At 29.1% G+C, this 20,164-nt stretch overlaps 2 protein-coding genes across 2 annotated transcripts; both read right to left on the bottom strand.

Moving 5' to 3' along the window:
* Positions 1-3,487: 3,487 nt before the first annotated feature.
* LOC109806822 (protein NRT1/ PTR FAMILY 1.2) lies at positions 3,488-6,870 on the bottom strand. Its single transcript, XM_020369334.3, has 3 exons — positions 6,210-6,870; positions 4,957-5,504; positions 3,488-4,776 (listed from the first exon to the last, which is right to left on the bottom strand). The coding sequence occupies exons 1-3, from the start codon at positions 6,534-6,536 to the stop codon at positions 3,804-3,806; spliced, it is 1,848 nt and encodes a 615-aa protein (XP_020224923.2). The 5' UTR covers positions 6,537-6,870; the 3' UTR covers positions 3,488-3,803.
* Positions 6,871-15,992: 9,122 nt separating this feature from the next.
* Positions 15,993-19,062, bottom strand: LOC109808612 (transcription factor bHLH68). Its single transcript, XM_020371668.3, has 10 exons — positions 18,736-19,062; positions 18,476-18,626; positions 18,028-18,349; positions 17,842-17,916; positions 17,564-17,629; positions 17,250-17,315; positions 17,038-17,100; positions 16,824-16,868; positions 16,570-16,617; positions 15,993-16,430 (listed from the first exon to the last, which is right to left on the bottom strand). Exons 2-10 carry the CDS (start codon positions 18,616-18,618, stop codon positions 16,302-16,304), a joined length of 957 nt encoding a protein of 318 aa, XP_020227257.1. The 5' UTR covers positions 18,619-18,626; positions 18,736-19,062; the 3' UTR covers positions 15,993-16,301.
* Positions 19,063-20,164: the final 1,102 nt, after the last annotated feature.

Genomic DNA, 20,164 nt, shown 5'->3' with positions numbered 1-20,164 from the left:
AACCTAATATATATAGATAAAAGAATTTATATAACAAATTTAATTACAAAATTAATCTTATTAGTATTATTATTATTTTTTTAATAGTTAATTTTCAAGGGAATTAATACTTTTTTTTTTAAGTAATACAACACAACAACGTTTATTAGGAGTATATAAAAAGAAATCGTACTACATTAATTAGAAAGTTAAAAGGATACTTATTCTCAAACTTAATTCTTTTTTTCTAGCTAGACACTTATTTTGAAATAAGGATACTTATAAACAAGACTGGTATGTGATATTATTTTATAAAATATTAAATAAATATTTAATATTATTCCTAAATTCCATTCTTATCAAATGCAGTCAGTACTATACAAAATTCAAGGAATGGACACACTTAAAGAAATGTTTATAAGTTGGATTGGTTCAAATTTGAGTAAAAATTTAATTTGAATTAATTAAATTTAATTAATTTAAATTGGTTCGAGTTTCATAAATTTTTTTTGCTTAATTGGAATTGAATCAATTTAATGTTGATTGGATTGATTCAATTTGGGTCATTGGTTATTCAATTTTTTTTAAAAAAAATTAAATTAAAAAATATTTTTTTCAAAGTAAATAGATTTTTTAATATTAACTAAATTAATATATTGTTAAAATTAAATAAATTGATAAATTAGTAATATAGTTTCTCTTGATTTATTTTTTTAATCTACTTAAAGATTACAAATACACTACAATTCATGAAAATGACATTTAAAATAATGTAATATAACTTTTCTTGATTTCTTTTAAATATTTAAAAAAATGAATAAAAAATATACATACTATAACACAAAAATGTCTTCAAAATAATATATATATATATATATATATATATATTAATTTTTAACCAAATAAAAAATAAAAATAAAAATAATATATAAATTAATTGATTTAGTTTAAATTTTAAATGTATAAATATGATATCTAAATCAATTAACATCAAAATTAATTGATTTAATTTGGGTTATATTTGAATAAAATAAATAAATAAATTAAATTAATTTGATTTAAATTGTTGATTCTCGTATTGATTCGATTTGATCAACATTTCCTACTTCCATTACTAGAAGTTACATAATGAATTATATTTTTCTTTATTTCATTGCTGAATTTTGTTCGAGTCTTATATATGTTTAATGTTTTTACTTATAATATCAAGTCAATGAAATGCATGAGTCTGAAGCATTATATATTATGAATTTTTTGGGTATTGTATTAATTTCCATAGTACTAAAGCGAAAAATGAATCTTAATATTGTTTATGAGGCATCGGATGAACGGACAGGGCAATTGAGTTATGGTGGGACAATGGACACGTAGAAGACATTTACATATTTTTTTATTGGTAAGTGTGTGACAATTAATGTATCTGTCTCTAAAATGCTCAATTAGTTACTTTATTTTTATTGATAATAGTCTTGCTGACCTGGTGTCAAATAATTATGACATGTTATGTTACTATTTATAAATAATAATAAAAAGAGGGTGCAACAACTTTGACTGTTTGAGGTGTCACGTGGTTGTCCGAACAGGTCGTCGTTCACATTGATCAATCAGCCTCACTCCCAATTTTAAGGAATCAAAACATTGCATCTCAAATTATAATTACTTACTATTATTTCTTTTTATCGTCTTTTTGAAATGGATCTTAACTACGATGAAACGAGCTTTTTTTCATATTTGAAAAATATTACTTGAATACGTATAAATATTGTTAATTTTTTTTATCATATTGTTAAATTTTGTTATATATAATTTATATTATTAAAGAATTTTAATAATATTTTTACATAATTAGATAATATTTTTTAAAATATTATCAAAGTGATATTTTTATATCATTTTAATTATATTGTTAAATTTTAGTTAACTTTATAATAATAATTAATTTTAATACAGATGTTACTATCAACTATATTTTATGACTCTTAAGTTCTAAAAAAAATTTAAAGTTGAAGACAGTTTTAGTTAGTTACCATAAAATTTATATTAAATATCAAAATTCATTTATCTCAAGTATAACTCTATGATTATATATACTCTTTATGTGTCATTCATTTATTTAATGTGAGACCTTAATTTTAAAAATTAATTAGAGATCAAAGAAGAATACTTTTATATAGCATTTTTTTACTTGATATGAGACTTTAATTTTAGAAACAATTAGAAAAAATAATAATGTTAGAGTAACATTTTTTTAGAAAAAAATGTTGTAAAAATAACTTATTTAGTTAATCTATAGTAGCATTTGAATAAATGTAAGTAGGTGTATAGTGGTTGATAGTATATCTAAGGTGGATTGTGACACACCTATGGCTCATCTGACGTGAGGAGCAATCTGCAACTTTGCAGAATATGGATCTACTACAAAGGACATGAAACTCAACAATTTCTAAGCATGCAACATTACAAATCAACTATATACATCACAACCAACATATATATGCACTCAAAATCACAATGCAACAGCTAGGAATCAAATCACCATTTTCGTTTCAACATGCTCCAAAACTCAAAGCCCTAAACTTAGATCATTCCACTTAAAATCTTGCAACTAAATAGCAACTCAAATTGAAATCAATCACAATAATGTAACAACTTCACAATGTTAAGAATTTCAAGTTTTTCTTACCTTGAAATCGAAAAGAATCAAGAAGAGAACAGAAGAGAAGAGCATCTAGCTACTTCGAGCCCACTCCAAATAGATCAACAGCTAGATTCAAGATTCATACTAACATGAATCAATAAACATGTCAAGAATGAGATTTGAGGAAAAGAATCACCCTACAAGGAAGGTTTAGAGGAGAAGGGGGCGCACAAACCAAAACACTTTTCTTTAGACTTTCACTCTCTAAATTTTTTAAGAACAAAACTTTTGAAACTCAATTTTAAATAGAAATCTTATATATCTTATTTCTTGAGGTCAAATTAAACTTTTGCCTAAAGGAATCTCGAACACTACTTAAACTTAAAAGAAATCATCAAATTTCAGAGTTCCTCGATACAAAACAATATCTCAACATAACAAGCAATATATAATTAAAACAATTACGACACTTTATAACTCACAGTTTTACACTGTGGATATTAATTTAAATTTATATATTTATTCTGTGCTTTTAGTTAAAATTTAAGAAATTGAAATAATTTTTACTTAATTAATATTTCAAATTAAAAAATAAATATTTATTTTAAAAAAAATTGTTGTAAAAACATTTTTTTAAAAATTATTTAGATTCAAAAAGAAGAATAAAAAATATTTATTTGAAAGAAATAAAGATGAAATTAAATGAATTATTAATAGATTGTAAGGACTTAATTACAATATTAGTAAGTAAATAATATTAAATAACGTGTCAATTAAATATACGGGTCTAGATACTATGAGATAATAGAAGAGAAAGTATAGAAAAAAACATGTTAAAAAAACATACACAAATAATAGTCGATCATCGAATGGATTTTCAAATTTCTGGTCCGGTTCATAGCATTTTGTAGTATCATTATAATTTATTTTTACGAGTATTATTACAGTTTCACTATGCAGCAAGTTCACCTCTTGATACGCAAATCGATTATACATAAACATAAATATATATGTGTATATGCATTTATAGCCTTATCATATATGATATATGCGACTACTACTATAAAAACATGGAAAAGGGATGAACTTATCTAAATTTCAGTGACTCACTAACTATATTCCTAAAGGAGCAATTCAACATATATATCTGCTAGTTAACTCTTCCTCCTTTGAACCATTTTATTTACTAATCTTGAATTCTTTTTTCGCCATTCTGCAATTCAGTGAACTCTTTCTCCTTTGAGCCAATTTCTTCAGTAATCTCACATGCCTTGTCAACCTGTTTCTCATTGCCAATTTCTTCAGTTGATGCTTCCTCCATGTTACGTACTTGATCAACGGTCGGTCCATAAGCCCAACTACATATCAGATAATACACTACATTAAGTGCACTCAGACCAGCTAGAACCCAATAGTACTTATCATAACGACCCTTGTTAATGTTATCCAAAACCCAACCCTCTTTTCCACCTCTTGAAGTAACGTTTTCAACAGCACTGAACACAAAACTAGATACCAAGTTTCCTGCAGCCATTCCAAGTCCAGAAAGAGAAGCAGCAACACTAGACATGCTCCTAGGAAACTCTGTGTAGTAAAACTCATTTTGGCCTATTGCATTGAATGCTTCAGCTATGCCACCCAAACAAAGTTGTGGTGCAAGCCACAACGCAGACATGTTCAACACTGCATGGGTATTGTTAAGATATCCCTCCTTGATTGCTCTCTTTCGCCTTATTGTCTCAACAAGTGCTGCAGTTACCAAGTGGAGAAAAGAGAAAAACAAGCCTAGTCCTATTCTTCTCTTTGCATTGATCCTAACTGGTTTGCCTTTTATCTTTGATGCTATAGGAAGAAGTACACGGTCATACAGAGCTATCCATACGAATATTGCGACTACCATGATTACACTGAAAGAGCCAGGTGGCACTTGAAAGTGTGAGGTGATGTGTCTGTTTAAGGATTTTGCTTGTAACAATCCAAATGAGCCTCCAATGCTAAGTGACATCATGATCCCTGTAGACCACAAGGGAATTACTTTAATAATGGCTTTTAGTTCTTCTACTTGATCTACTGTGCAGAGAGTCCACGGATTTGATGCTGAACCATCAGAGCCTATATCTTCTTCAGGATCTTTAATAACACAAGCTTTATTAAGAAACCTGGATCATAAAACATAAGCTGAAGTTATGTGTTTCATCCACAGGATATGCAAAAGATAAAGAATAAACAATACTTGATGGTGTAAAGATTTTTTATACCGCCTAACCTATAGTAAGATTATTAACTTTTATCAAATGACTATTAAACTCAAAGATAAAAGGATGATAATTTGATTCTACCTTAGTTTATCAGATGGAACCACAAGATCTGAGTCCTCCTTATGATGGTAAAGTTCAGGAGAGTTCTTGGGTGGTAATGGAAGTTTTCTGTTCTTGAAGGCCACAACAATGACTTGTGCAAATCCAGTTAACAAGCTGGTTTGTACTTTATTCTTTACATAGAGTGGAGAGGCAAGGAAGAAGGAGACAGTGGATAAAAGCATAAGTGCTGCTGGAACTCCATAACCCACTTTCCATCCAAGATGGTCTTGGATGTAAACTATTCCTGTGAGGGCAATTATGACAGAAATAGTAGCAGAAGCATAGTACCAGCTGAAGAATGTTTCCAAGACCCTGAGGTTATTGGGGTTATCTTTTCTATTCACCTGGTCTGCACCAAATGCTAAGGAGCATGAAAGACCACCATTTCCAATAGACATGAGAGCAAGGGAAGAGAGCAAGATTGCCATTTGTCCCCCTGTTGCCGATTTACAGCTTTCAGTCCCTTGGTTGCAATTTGGAGGCCGTGCCTTTGGGATCATAGCTGTTAACCACAGCAGTGCCATTCCCTGTTACCAAAGAGAAAAATGTTAAGAACTTTTCTGATTACAACACTTAATCTACTAACATAACGCTGTTGGAAGACTAACATCATCGATCATTCTAATAATAACCAAAGTGTGTTAACAAGATTGGAAAATTCTATAATAGTACTTTAAACATGGATATGCAAAGTGCAATATAGAATCATCAGAAAGCTCACATAAAAATATTCTCTTACGTTGAGTCTAGTCTACCTAACGTTCACAAAAAACATGAAAGTTTGACAGTATTTTTCCCTTGTATTATTATCCCTTAAATGAATTTGTTGTCGTCATCCAATAGTGAAACAGAAAGGGATTATGTTCGAAGAGATTTGAACAGAATCAAAGGGTTAAGGAATCCAATTTACCGGATGCAATCGTATAATATTCATTAATAACTAACTTTATTGCCATCATAAAAGTGACCACCCCAGAAAAATAAATCATGTTAACATTTCTCTCCTCAAAAGTTCACATACTATCATTATTAGACAAAAGTACCAGTTGAGAGATAGTAGTAACAATGAAGAAAAAAACCATTTTCAAAGTAATTAGCTAATGTTCATCTCAGCCATCTGCCACCTCACTGAGATTCCTACTCTTCTCATTTTATTACACAATTAAAAGGTAAGGGCAAGGGCAAGAGGAGAAGACAAGTTCCAAAATTGAAATACTAAAGTAAAAATGTACCAGAAAACTGATGGCAGATCCTAACCCAACAGCGAGGAATCGACCGAGATAAGAATCAGCAATGAAAGCAGCCACCACAGGAGTGAAATTGGCACTAGCAGAGGACAAGAGGAGTATCTGGGTAGCTTTGGCTAAGTGAAGCCTGTAGCTTCCCATCAAATAGAGTATCATGTTGGGCAAAAGGCCCAAGCTAGCCACCCTCGCAAGTGCCTCATTTGCAATGATGAAAGGCATGGTAACAAGTCCACCCTTGCGCCTCTCTGCTCGTGAAATGTGTTGGGTTGCCATTTCAAGGGAACCAAGCTCCACCTCCTTCTCCATTCTCATTAATCAGTGCAAAGAGAACACACCCAACAACTGTTATCAATGTTCATGCAGAGTAGCATATATGTGGAGTCATGTCAGTGCTTGCGCTTGCTCGGTCAATCAATCATAAACTTGCGTGTTCATACTTCACACGGTGACTCTATTCATATCTGGAATATCCATCATTCTTAACCAACTTGCAAGATAAATCATCAAATACAATTATAGAACCACTCAATATTTGCACCCTGCGTTCTTACTCATGAGTCAAACCTCTAGTAATCACCATTTCTAATTGCGACAAGAATAAATTAATAAAATAATAAACAATTTCTGGTTGCGTGAATTGGATCGTGTTCAGACTACGCGATAGCCATTACCACCAAGTGTCATCTATTCCTTTTTCTGTGCTCTAAAATATTTAACTTTAACGGTACAAATATAAAAGGATCACACATTTTAAGTCAAAAAGACAAATTTTTAATGCATATTTGGAAATTTATAACCGAAATAAAACTTTGAGTGTCTTTAACTGATTCCATGGGAAAATAGCATTAAAGTAGACCCCAATATGGTATATGCTACCTTTTTCTCCTTTATATCTATTTTTAGGTGATCTCGCATATCAAAATAGTGTATAGCTCACAAGCTTATTTTGTAACAGGCAACAATCTATTTTCTTTTAATTCAATTTTTCTTACATTCATCGGATTTTAGGCATGAAATTGAGTAACACAAATTGTTACATGTACATGATTGCATTTGCAGTGCAGTGATTAAACAAGTGCGTTACCGACCAAATTGGAGTAGTCACTGTCTCGCCTACAATTCTGCTCTGCTAAAATATTCAAAGCCATCTTCGTTTCACATTCAACATGCTTGCGACTGGGAGCATCTTTTTTTAAGTCCTTGTATGCGTTGAATAAGCAACCATTTAATAATCAATTTAATTCAAAACATATTCATACTTCAATTTAATTAACCTTGTACATATATTTAACATAGTTATAATAATATTTCAATTTAATTATATAATGTTAATATTTTTTTTAATGTGATTAGTTTTTCAAAAATTGACTCTAACAAAATTTTAAGCTTAAATTTCTCACAAACTCTTATAGCCTATTATATGTTATATACATGACTATTTTGTGTTTATCAAATTCTTGAAAGAGATTATTATGTGATTATGTAAAAAAAAATATTTTGATTTAATTTATGGTTACTGAGAGATTTGAGTTTCTTCTTATATTTCTCGCATTCAATATTATTGAATTTAATACATAAATATATGATAGATGTTTCTTTCTTTCAATAAATTATAAATAAGTTTTGATATTATATTAAAAATTAAGTAAATTTTAATTTAATTTAATTTTATAAAATTAAATAGTAAAATAAATATGGCTCTAATTTATATATCCCATTTTAACTTAATCTTTAAGTTATATGAAACTTTGATTTTTTTTTTTAAATAAGAACCCTATTTTTTGTTACAGCAATAAATGGAACCCCTAATTTACATGCATGGAACATTGACATACATTTTCGGATTTGATTTACGCTTACAGGTGCTGTATTTTGCTGGCGAACCTTTTTCTATGGCAGTTTGAACGCGATTCATCACTATCATGTCAATTATTGTGACACATTAGTTTTTTTATTATTTTTAATGCAATAAAAAATTGAGGTGATTTATTTTATAACTAAACATGATAATTTTTTTCTGAACATCCCAAAAGAAAACGCATAATAAAATTCCAAATGTCATCACCACAAATGATTTAGCAGTTATAATTGTTAAATAAAGATTGAAGTTTGATTATCATTTTAAACATCAAATACAATTAAAAATATCACTTTATCGATAAGATGATTTAATATACCTCCTAATTATATAAAAAATAACTTAATAAAGTAAAAATATGAACGATAATTATGATGAATCTTAAACCAAAATGTTTAGTTAGTCTTTTCAATTCAGAATACTGAGATATGATATAATTAATTTATACCGATTGAGTAATAAATTTGTTGTCTGTTCAAGTTTGGACTCTGTTAGTTTATTTATCCATGTGATGATATTTATATCATTTAAGTCACATATATGATTAGTTTACTTCAAGTTCTTCCAATATGCCTTGGAAATTTTATAATTTCATTTTGGGTCGTACTATCCTACTTAAAGATGGAGTATACAAACAAAATAGTTGACTCTATGACTTCGAGTACTTACTCTTTTCATTAATGAGACTGTCATTTTTTTTTGACAGGATTAATGAGACTGTTATACTTATAAAAACATATAATAGTTTCTAAATTTAATTAAGCACTTATTCTTTTTTACAATACTTTGTTTTGGTAGTGGTAGTAATTAAGCACTTACATGTATATAGTAACTTATATATTAATTAATTAAATTGTTATAGTAATTAATGATGTAGTTAATAAATTATATGCAATTGAGTTAACTGTTTTGTATAAAATCATAATGGTTTAATTCGGTAAAAAAATAAAATCAACCTCAATTTAGTTGCGTATAGACTAATTTTATTAATTTAGTTTTTTTTAAATATGATACTTCTAATATTTAAATTTTTAAATATTATGCTCTATATTTAGCACTCACAATTACACATGAATGATGTAGGTGTTTTTATTTAGAATTAGAAGAATATATTTATCATGATTCATGTCAGCCTTTAATCAAACTCTGAAGTGCATGTTGTAAAAAAAAAATGATAAATAAAAAACTTTTAACTGCATGCTTACTTATGTGTTAAATGATATTTACATTTCGCATCAAAAGGAAAGTTTTAAAAGAAAAATAGCTTTTACATTATTTCTATCATCTGATGCAATATTATAGTTACATACAATTTAGTGTGTGTTTGGTTTAATTTTTATTATGATGTTCGCCTACAAATATATATCAAATGTTCCACTTAAATTAACAACAATTGAGAAAACTGGAAAGTAACATCCATTAGGGCATATGTTAGGCATAAGTAATCATACAGTTAGTGGGTGTGCTTTCTTTATTCACAAGAATCACTATGACAATAAAAAAATAATTTTTTTTAAAAAATATCTACTTACTATTTTAATTTCATATTATTTTAATCTCTCAGTGTTACACGGAACGATTCTGATAATTCTTAAAATCTGGTAAGTGTTTGAAACAGTATCAAATCTGGGTATAAGTGCTTGAAACAGTATCTTTTTAATTCTATGATGTTAATGTGAAAGCTTTTATGAGTAGTGCAGAGGGCACATGCATATTTTCAAGTTGTTACATAGTTTCAAACACGCAAATGCATAGATTTATTCTTAAACACAATGTAACAAGAACAACCGTGAATGTGATATGATATGCTCCCAAGTTAATTTGGATAAATATCATGAAATTATTATTACATGATCTAGGTTTCATAGTCTTAATTAATATTTGTATTACAAATAATCAAATGTCACTAATTTTTATTTTTTTTAAAATTTCCCGAGTTATAGTTGTCACCTTTATCTGAAAATGAAGCGTAGCGAAAAGATAGAAAAATAATAATAAAGAAATAGCTCATGCTTCACGAGGGTAGAATATATATAAGGCTTCTACAAAGATATAAATATATTCTCCAACTTTATGGATGGGGTCTACACTCCAGAGTCTCACACATGTACGCATAACATATTGTTGATTCATGTATTCATCACCATTCATATATATAAGTTATTTTCCCCCTATCTTCTGTGTTTAGTATATAGGTTAAACGATCAAAAGCTAAAAATAAAGAAAATTTTTTATTATATTGATAAAAAAAATTACTATTAACATTTTTCTATTTTAATACTCGATGCATAAGATAAAATAAAATTTGAAAAAAAAATTAAAATTTTAAACTTACCTGAAGGAGATCATAATGTCCACCGAAACTTTTTCTTACCAAGAGATCGAGAGTTAATACGAAAAAAGGAAATTGCGTAATTAGCTGATATTAAAGTATTTTTAAAATACTAAAATTTTGTGATAAATTTTTAAAAGTATATTAAAAATGACAAACAATTTTAGAATAACTGACAGATCTAATTTCTTTTCATGTTAGGAGACCCCATAGAACATTATTTGTTGCCTTTTACCCTGAAATTTTGTGATATAAAGTGGGCCAAAAGCCCAAATGAAAAGGATCTATAAAAGGCTCATGATATATACACCTCCAGTTTTTTACAAGTATATTTCCTTTATTTTTTTTTTAAATGATAAAATATTGTAATTTTTTTTAATTTTTATAATTTTATACCTTCAACTTTTAATTTTCTACTTTTTTTTTTTATACATTTTTTGTTCTTTTTCAATTTTCACATATTAACAAAATAGGTGGGGTGAAAGAAAGGTAAGGGAGTACATGTAAAAATTAAATAAAAAAAAAAGAGAGAGAGAAAATGTGTGAAAAAAGGTACTAAATAAAATGTTGTAGGTGTAAAATTAAAAAAAAATAAAAAAAAAATAATTATTTTTTTTAAAAGGGGTGTATTTATAGAAAAAAGGAGGTGTATATATCATCAACCTCTAAAAAAAACATGATACTACACTAGTTGTAATGACATCAGGCCCATATTTTTCCTTTGGGCTTTATAGTTTTCGCTGCCAAATTACAAATTGAAAAGGATCATGATTCATGCATGAAGGAATGATACTTGCAAAATAGTGATACTGTAAAATTGGTTGGTGAAAATATAGCAATTTAATTAAAACTGCATAAGAACTAAAATATGAAAATTCTAAAGCACGAATTTACATGCGATTTCAATTTAATCCATACATTTCAATTGAATCTAAAACAATTATACGTATAATTAAGAATATAATTATTATTTTTGTGAGGACAAAGACATACCACATGATCATTAATTAGCTATTTACCAATTATTCAACCTGATCAATTGTCATTCGCAGTTTTTTTAAGATCTAATGAATAAACATGACTTTTAGAAATTTTAGCAAATTCAATAGAACTTTTATTATCTAATGACTCAAAAAATGTTGAGTGAGAAGTACTGAACAAAGGACAAGTTAGAAGTGCCAACAACGGACAAAAATAAATAAATAAATAAATAAGCTTGAGTTTATAGTGTAGTTTACAAATTCATATATACTTTATCGCAAAGCAAGAACCATTTTTCACCTTCCACCCACCATTGTTCCCTTCGAGCCTTGGATGAAGAAAACAAATCTATTTACACCAAATCTTGGTGATGTCATATCAATTAATAATATCACTAAATTAGTATATATAAATGAGAAATAATCATGTAAGATTAAATTAAACTCATATCTTAATCTCTTGAGACTAATTATAATTAAGCATCAAGTAAACTTTTTCAAAATAAATAGTTATTAATCAAATAAAATGATAGACATACGTTTTGATACTGCTGCAAGTACACTGATAGATCCTTCCTGTCTAAAAATATTCTGACTCTTTTGGGGCCCAACAATTTCCAAGTCCATTTTTCCTAAGAAAGTTTAGGGAAAATTTGTTGCTTTCGTGTGGCAAATAGTATTTTTAGTTTGGTTTAAATTTTTGGGCCATTTAATTAATATACTTCAATTTTGAGTTTGTCTTCATATATACTTTAATATTTTAGTATTTGATACCCTATAGATTTTTTTTGGTCCTGCTTCAAATTAATAATATATTTGTTACCCCAGACAATCATCAAAATTAATGTTGAATAAAGAGACTAAAACTTAAATAGAATGAAATTATTAATTATGACTAAAATTTAAATAAAATTACGTTGACTAAAACTAAAAATTACAAAATTATTGGAAACAAATATCAAAGTTTTAAAACATAGAAAATAATACCAAAATCTAACTAAACCCTAAATATACCAAAAAAAAATGCATGTATTAAAAGTCTTTTGTTTTAGAGGAAAAAAAAATTATAACTAATTAGTGTAAAATTGTTTTATACACACTATGTAGTTAAGTTTATACTTCTCGGAATGTACATAAATAATTAACTCTAAATTACATTTTGATTCCTTACCTTCATGAAGCAATCAACCAGATAACCAAATTAATTAAGGGAGTTGTTACAGTACCCTCAATGATTAAGAGGTTTCAATATATTTTTATTTATGTAAATTCATAAAAAGATCTAAACAACTAATTTAATTATAAAATGAATAATTCAAATTATATTTATAAAATAACAAGTAAGATAAAATTATAGAAATTAAAATTATATAATAATATTTTAATAATGTTATAAAACATTAAAAAAGAAAAGAATTAATAAATAATAGAAATAAAAAAAATTATTAAAATTACAATATAGAAATTAAAAAATTTAAGACAAAAAGACAAAAATATACTTAAAAAATTATTAAAATTAAAATATAAAAATTCAAAAATTTTAAGTGAAAAGACAAAAATATACTTAAAAAATTATTAAAATTAAACTATTTAAATATATAATAATATTATTACAAATAAAATTAAAATATATAAAATAAAAATAAAATCACTAAATAATTTAAAAATTAAAAAAATAAAATATCATAAATATTATTTAAATAAATTATTAAAAATATAAAATATAAAATAAAATTATAATTATAATTATACCGATACCCTCTAAAAATAATATGGACCATAGAATTTCTCATTAATTAATATGAGCATATATATTATCTAGAGATAGCAAATATTTGCGAGCGTGTGAAGCAAATAACATGGAGTGTAATTTCAGGCTGTTATAAACTAATTTGAGGGGCTCAAGTACAAAAACTATAGAAAATCAAGAATTCAATTACATTTCTTTTAGTTTAAGAACTTAATTAATTTTTTGAAGAAAAAAAAACTTAAGAACCTAATGATATATTAAACTTTCTTTTTACAAAATAATTTCTCTCATGCTGCCTCATGCGGGAAAATGAAAGGAAAAGTGACTAAGAAAATGAACAAAGGTTAGAGAGATTAAAGAGAGGTTATAAAAGAGGCTGACAGCAGAAAATCCAAGTCTCTTTTTGATTAACTATATCACCATATTTTTCTCTTGCACATTTCTTTTCCTTACACGGTTACACCATTTTCACATGATTATGAAAATATCATTATTCAATATATATGCAAATTTAAAACACGCATATAACGGGTATCTCTCGCTCTTGCCCGTAATTAGAATGTTGATCACGTGAAAAAAAAAAATCGAAATATTCTTACCATTGAAAAATCCTTGGATAAACTATTGAAATTGCTCTTTTTAGTGTACATTATGGACTAGTCAAAAACATGTAAAGGTTCTTTTTGCTCTTTTGTTTTAATTTTTTTTTTCTAATAAGGACAAACATAAGGTGATCGATCTCCTTTAGTGTATGATCAAATATCATCAACTATATGCAATCAATAGCATTTTTGAAAATTTTATCCATTCCCAAACAAAATAATATAATAATTAATGTCGGAACTTTTTAAATTTTGTTTTTCTCATTTCGTGTGTGTATATATATATATATATGAACCGTGCTACGTATTTGATCATCTAACTCAGTCTCTAATGTTAATGGATAAAAGGCAATAACAGCAATGTCATGGCACTACCTCACTGGCTTAACATTAATCCAAATAATTAAGGCAACATAAAACATAGATTGGCAAAGACATATGCATCTAGATTTAATAACTAGTAATAATATTAATAGATGAGATGATGTAAGATGTAGCGTCATGATGATGTGTGCAAGCAAATCGGAAAAGTGGTCCAAAATAAAGATGAGCCGAGAGGGGTCCATATAGGAACATTCGGGTCAGCCACGCCACATCCATCCACATGAATATCTGACAACAACTTGTTTGCTTTTCAATTATATTTTACCTCTTTTCCTCTTACAATCACTAACCAACAAATACACATCCATAATAGCTATAATGAGTACTCCTCGCGGCCATACAAACCTTCTCTCTACAAAACAACAACATGCATACCCTGAATGAGATATGTCAAGAAAGAGACTTCCTATACCACTAATTCAAAGGAAACAGATTAAAATGTCAGTCATATACTCATATAATCCAACATCCATTTATTTACACGTTTAAATTTTCTTTGGCTTCAGTGCTTAAACTAAGATATATATAGTTAATTTTACTTCTACTGTAGACTACATGCATGCATGTAGCTCTGCAACTTTGTCACAGGATCGGAAGGTATCATATATGCTTCGAGGTTCAAATCGTTCTAGCGCGCATATTTGCTATCATTAGTATCATATAAATTTATTTCTAAATTGCAAAAGATGATGGAACTGCATGCGGTTAACATATGTCCTGTAATGTATTAATTACTTAGTGACATGACATGTTTCAACAAATGTTTAAAGAATATTACAATCATTGTTGACAATATGAAATATTTTATTATTTTTCTATATCACCATTAGCTAGAGCAGATCAGTAATTAATTCTCATGACCTTGGACCAGATTTGCTTAAATAGAGAAAATTGAAATTGTACTCCAAATTTATTTAGAGTATATTATTTACCCAACAAACTTTACAACACTTTTATTGCATTATTTTTTCTCTTTATCTCTCTCGATAACATCATATATTTTATCGCACTATTATTCCTGTAAGTGGGCATTTTTTTAAAATTTATTTTAAGCAGCAAAAATGCTAATTATCTCCTATTAAACATCCGTAATTTTGTGAGTTTTGGAATAGTTTTTAATTAGAGAACTGGCTCTAATATTATTTATACATTTTTTTAAAATATCAACACCGTATTTCTATACTTTGCTTGTTTATATTTTTCTTTCTCCATATCACATCGATTACAAATCTATAAAGTTGGGACACTCCGAGGGAATATACCACATGTCTCACGGGAGTTGTTAAAAGAGCATTCCCTGGTGGAATATGTATAATCTCACATCCATGAATATTTTATGCATCCAAAAATCTTTACTTGGTTTGAAGTAACTTTATAAAGCGATAATGTTTTTTGATTTAGGTCGAAATTCATTGTGCTATTTATATGTCATCATTTGCATATTCCTTCTCCAGATTTAGATTTAATACTGTTAAAATGTCTACTTCTTAAAGCAGGTTCATTTTGTTTTTATTGTATACGCGCGGTTGGTAATTGAAATTCATATGATAGAGCTTTGCGCTTTAGCTTCTTTTCTTACACCATTTACCCCACATGAAGTCTTCTTTAAAGTTTAAACCCTTCTTCCAAGAAGTTCATTCAAGAAGAGCACATGAAGGTTCTTTTTATCTCTAAGTTTATACTTATCATTTGAATAAAGAAATGCTATAATTAACATACTTGTGACTAACAATTAAAATCGTTTCTTCCACTAAATTTGAAGCAGTAGAATGAAAAAAATAAATAACTAACAAAGACAGGATGTAAATTAATTAATTAATCAGCTACTATGACTAATGATGTGAGCAAAATAAGGAAGAATATGAGATCCGCACAGTGCATATTTCTTTTTCCTTTGAAAGTCAAGATGCATATTTAGAAGAAGCACGAACATAGTACAGATTGATTAAAGTTTAGAGAAATCTTAAAAAAGTTATCCTAACTAGATGAGAGCTAGCCAGTAAGTACATGATGATTTAAGAAAGGATATATAAAATTCCATGGAGTGAATGGCATATAGCATCGTGAGCAATCAGCCTTTTGATTATTAGAGATTGAGTGTTCACGATGTTATATCATATAATCCACAAATATGAAATATTAATTCCAGCTAGCACTTAACATATGAAATGTTAAAATCCTCTGCCGTATGCAGGTGGCCAGTAATCGGCCCCATTTTCGCTTCCAACGTGTTGGGTACAAGACACTGGGACCAAGCACAACCCTCTACTCTTCAAGTCCTTTGGTTTTTCTTCTGCATCCTGTTTAATTAATAATATGAACCATGCAATTTCTGACAGTTAGTTTCTATACCCATTTTCTGCACTAATGCTAGTAATAATGATAACGGAATATAATGCATCTTGATTCTTGAATATTGAAAACAAGGGAGTGGAGTACCTGGTTTGGAGCTCCCTTTCTTTTCAGGCCATTATTGTCATTCAACAGCTACATGGGAATAAAACCAAAAAGTATTAATTACTCATTACACTTCTTTGACTTCAATTAAGCAACTCGTGCTTTAAAAGATGTTATAAAAAGCTGAGAAATCTTCTTCTTTAAATGCCTTCTTTTCATGGATTAAATATTTCAATAATTGCAAACAAGGGCTCCTAATTTGGTTCTAATGAATTCATGGATCCGATAAAGCATACCTGACCCGGGTCCTCTGGAAAAACAGAATTTCTTTCTCCATGTACCTGTATTTGAAGTAAAAAATAAAAAATAAATAAAAAGAAGAAGAAACATTCCCTTCAATTATATTCTAGTACAAACAATATATATAGGTCATTTTTGTCCTGTTCAAACTAGTGCGTCAAGTCTTGGTGAGAGAAAGAGAGAGAAAGACTTTGGAAAATGGGTACTCACAGACTGTTGATTCCTCATGTTTTTTGAATTTGATGCATTGTCCAAGTAAGGAGAGCTGAGTGCCTGCATCCAAGTAGGGAAAAAGGGAATAAAATTTTATAACTCCCATAACTGAAGAATGTTTTGGGAGAAAAACATATAAATATTGATGAAACTTTAACTGCATGCTCTCACTGCTTGCAGTAGTATAAATAATGTGTGGGAAACATCACCTCAATTTGACCCTGCAGGAACCTTATATATCCAATGGCTTCTAACAACACAGAAGCTGTGTCAGTCTGCAAAAGTCACAAAATGAAGGGTCATCTTTCTCTTTTCTTTAATGTTAAAAGTGAAGTTCCAATCAATGGCAAAAGATAAAGAGAAGTTGGATCATGGAAGGATTGAAAAGAACTATTCATGGTGGACTTTTAAAACCAAAAACAAAAGCTAGCTAGCTCTTAATTGTAATTAATGGCTTATGGTTTTGTATGGTTTATTATTACCTTTCCAAACGGAGATTATATGTAGTTTGGTTTATTATTACCTTTCCAAACGGAGAAACTAGCTGGTGAAGTGCTGTTATTCTATCTCCTAGCTTCTCCTTCCGCACCTGATTCAAATTCATACATGGAAATCATTACATGAATTATTCTTGTATGTGTGTTTTTCTCTCTTCCAACAAGTATTTGCCAGCAGAAAGAATATTAGTCTCAAACAAAGACAATCAAGAAAGACAACACACAACAAAACGCACACATGTATACAAGCTCACTCACCAAGTGAGAGAGTTATATAAGAAAAAAAAAAGAGGGAGTGAGTCACCTTGAGAGGTGCTTGGCTTGAAGATGGCTGAACCCTAGCCTTCTTCCAAACTGCAACTGTGGCTGTGCTATTACACTAGAGCAGAAGAAAATCAATTTGAATAACATGTCATACTATATATGCAAGTTTGGATGAGAAGATAAGAGATAAATCAGTTAATAAGAATCTCTAGCTCTTTTTTCTTACCTCAGATATTTGGTCTTGTAGTAGATTGTTCCTATGATCTGACTTGTTATAAGTGAAATCCAATATATTATTACTACTCAAGCTAGTGACACAAGACCCCGGAGAAGAAACTGGCACCATGTGTGACCAAGATGAGCCAGCTGGTCCAGAAGCCTGAAACTCCTCAAGTCCATGGTCGTACAAATTGCCCCTTTGAGAAACTTCTTGCTTTATTACATCAAGAATAGGAACTCTAGAAGCAGTATTAAGAAACTGAACATCCCAGTTTTTCGGCTGAAAATGACTGAAACCAAGTTTCTCTTCTTCTCCCGGTAATCCAGTACTGCAAAACAAACACAATTCCCAAAATGCATACTAGACACAAGTAATAACTATGGTCATAGGTAGAACATATTAAATGAACTAGCTAGAAAGAAGAGAGAGAGAGAGAGAGAGAGAATTTACTTACGAAAGCAGTTGGCTCCATGACTGAGGAGGCTCAGGATTTTCAGTCAAAGAATTAAAAGGAATTGAAGAAGGAGGAAGCACGTATTGGGGTGGGATCAAAGGTGGTGGATGCATGCTCCACCAGTTAGGGTTGCCAGCCATCATTTTCTGCACTGGAAGAGTTTCATGTGGAAAATATTTCAAGTCAAAATAATTAATTAACCTGTAAGAAATGAAAATTTCAATCTCCTTTTTCCTTCTACTTTTCCACTTTCAATTCACCTTTGTGATATTTCCTTGTATGCACACCCAAACAAGGCTTGGCTAAAGGTTTGAGAGTTCTGTTTTGCTTTCTTATACTAGCTGTTGAAGAAACTTAAAGCTTTGGGGTCTCACAGTATTTTATAGAGATGGGGTTGAGGAACTTTGCTTATGTTGCTTTCTCTTTCCTATCTATTCAGTTTTCCTTTTTATTCCTACTTTTGCTTTATTATAAAGTAGAACACAAAAGCTGGTGGCCAGTGTGTTGAGGTTAATACTACTCTCTACTCAGCTCTTAGTTCCTTAATTAGCTAGGGGTTGCACTTGCACCTTGGGATTGATTGGGGCTAGATAACTAGGGTTGAGGAAGATGTAGGGCATAATATAATACTGATTAATGTTATTGTTTGGTGCATTCTTTATTCTTTTGCAGCAATAATTCACTTTAACATAACTAACATACAAAATTTAGTGGCTGAATAAAATAAGAAGACCAAGGCAGAAAATGATAGGAATTGCCCATAAGTGCTTTTGGCAACTACAATACAAATCTAAATCATCAACATCACGTTGAAGTAAGATTCAAATTAACTAACACACCGTTATTAGCGTAATTAATTATAACCGACACAATAGGTTATTATTCTTTATATATATCATTGGGTGAATCGGATTCTACGTTTATCAGAAGAGACAAGCGATGCAATTAAGCATCGAAATTGCTTGTCTTTTATATTAATTAACTTATCGAGTATATATGCTAGGATTTACTCATTAATGCGCATGTCATTATCAATATAATTTCTTGCTCAAACCTTATGTATACAGTTTGGAGGATCCAGTCAAACCATAAGAAACGTTGGTTCCATCAAAAACAGCAACAGGTTCAAATTGCCAAACATTATAAGAAAATTAGAAGATACTCATGATTTATCTATTTTAGCTGCCACCAAAACAATTCTGTACGGAAGACCAAACCATATATGCAAGGGGCAAGGGCCCTACATATTTCAATCTTCTGTTTTTTTGTATCATAGTGCCACAGAAACGGAGCAACTAGCGTTTCTTAGTTTATCACACAAATAACTCCAAGTATTTAATTCATCATTTTTTATATTTAAAATTCCAACTCGATATACAATATTAATTAATTAGGTGAAACAACCTAACAATATTGATTTATCTATTTCGAAGACCATTAAAAATATTTTTTAAATATTAGGTACAAGTCCTAGATACTTAATTACGTGGTTAAAGTTCTTATAAATATGGTTAGGAGAGAAAGGATCATAGAGATGATGAATGAAGTTCTCAACTTACGAAATGTTATATTCCTAATCCTTGTCAAGCCAGATTACTACACTTACGTAGTTTTCTTTTACAGTTACTTTTTTTTCCTTTTTTTTAATGTCATAAGAGACGGAAAGTAACATTTCCCTATATATATATA

Source organism: Cajanus cajan, chromosome 10, assembly GCF_000230855.2.
Source record: "Cajanus cajan strain Asha chromosome 10, NIPB_CcT2T_4, whole genome shotgun sequence".
Classification (NCBI taxonomy): Eukaryota; Viridiplantae; Streptophyta; class Magnoliopsida; order Fabales; family Fabaceae; genus Cajanus; species Cajanus cajan.
Note: the sequence above shows the minus strand (reverse complement) of the source record. Positions and strands in the feature narration are given on the sequence as shown.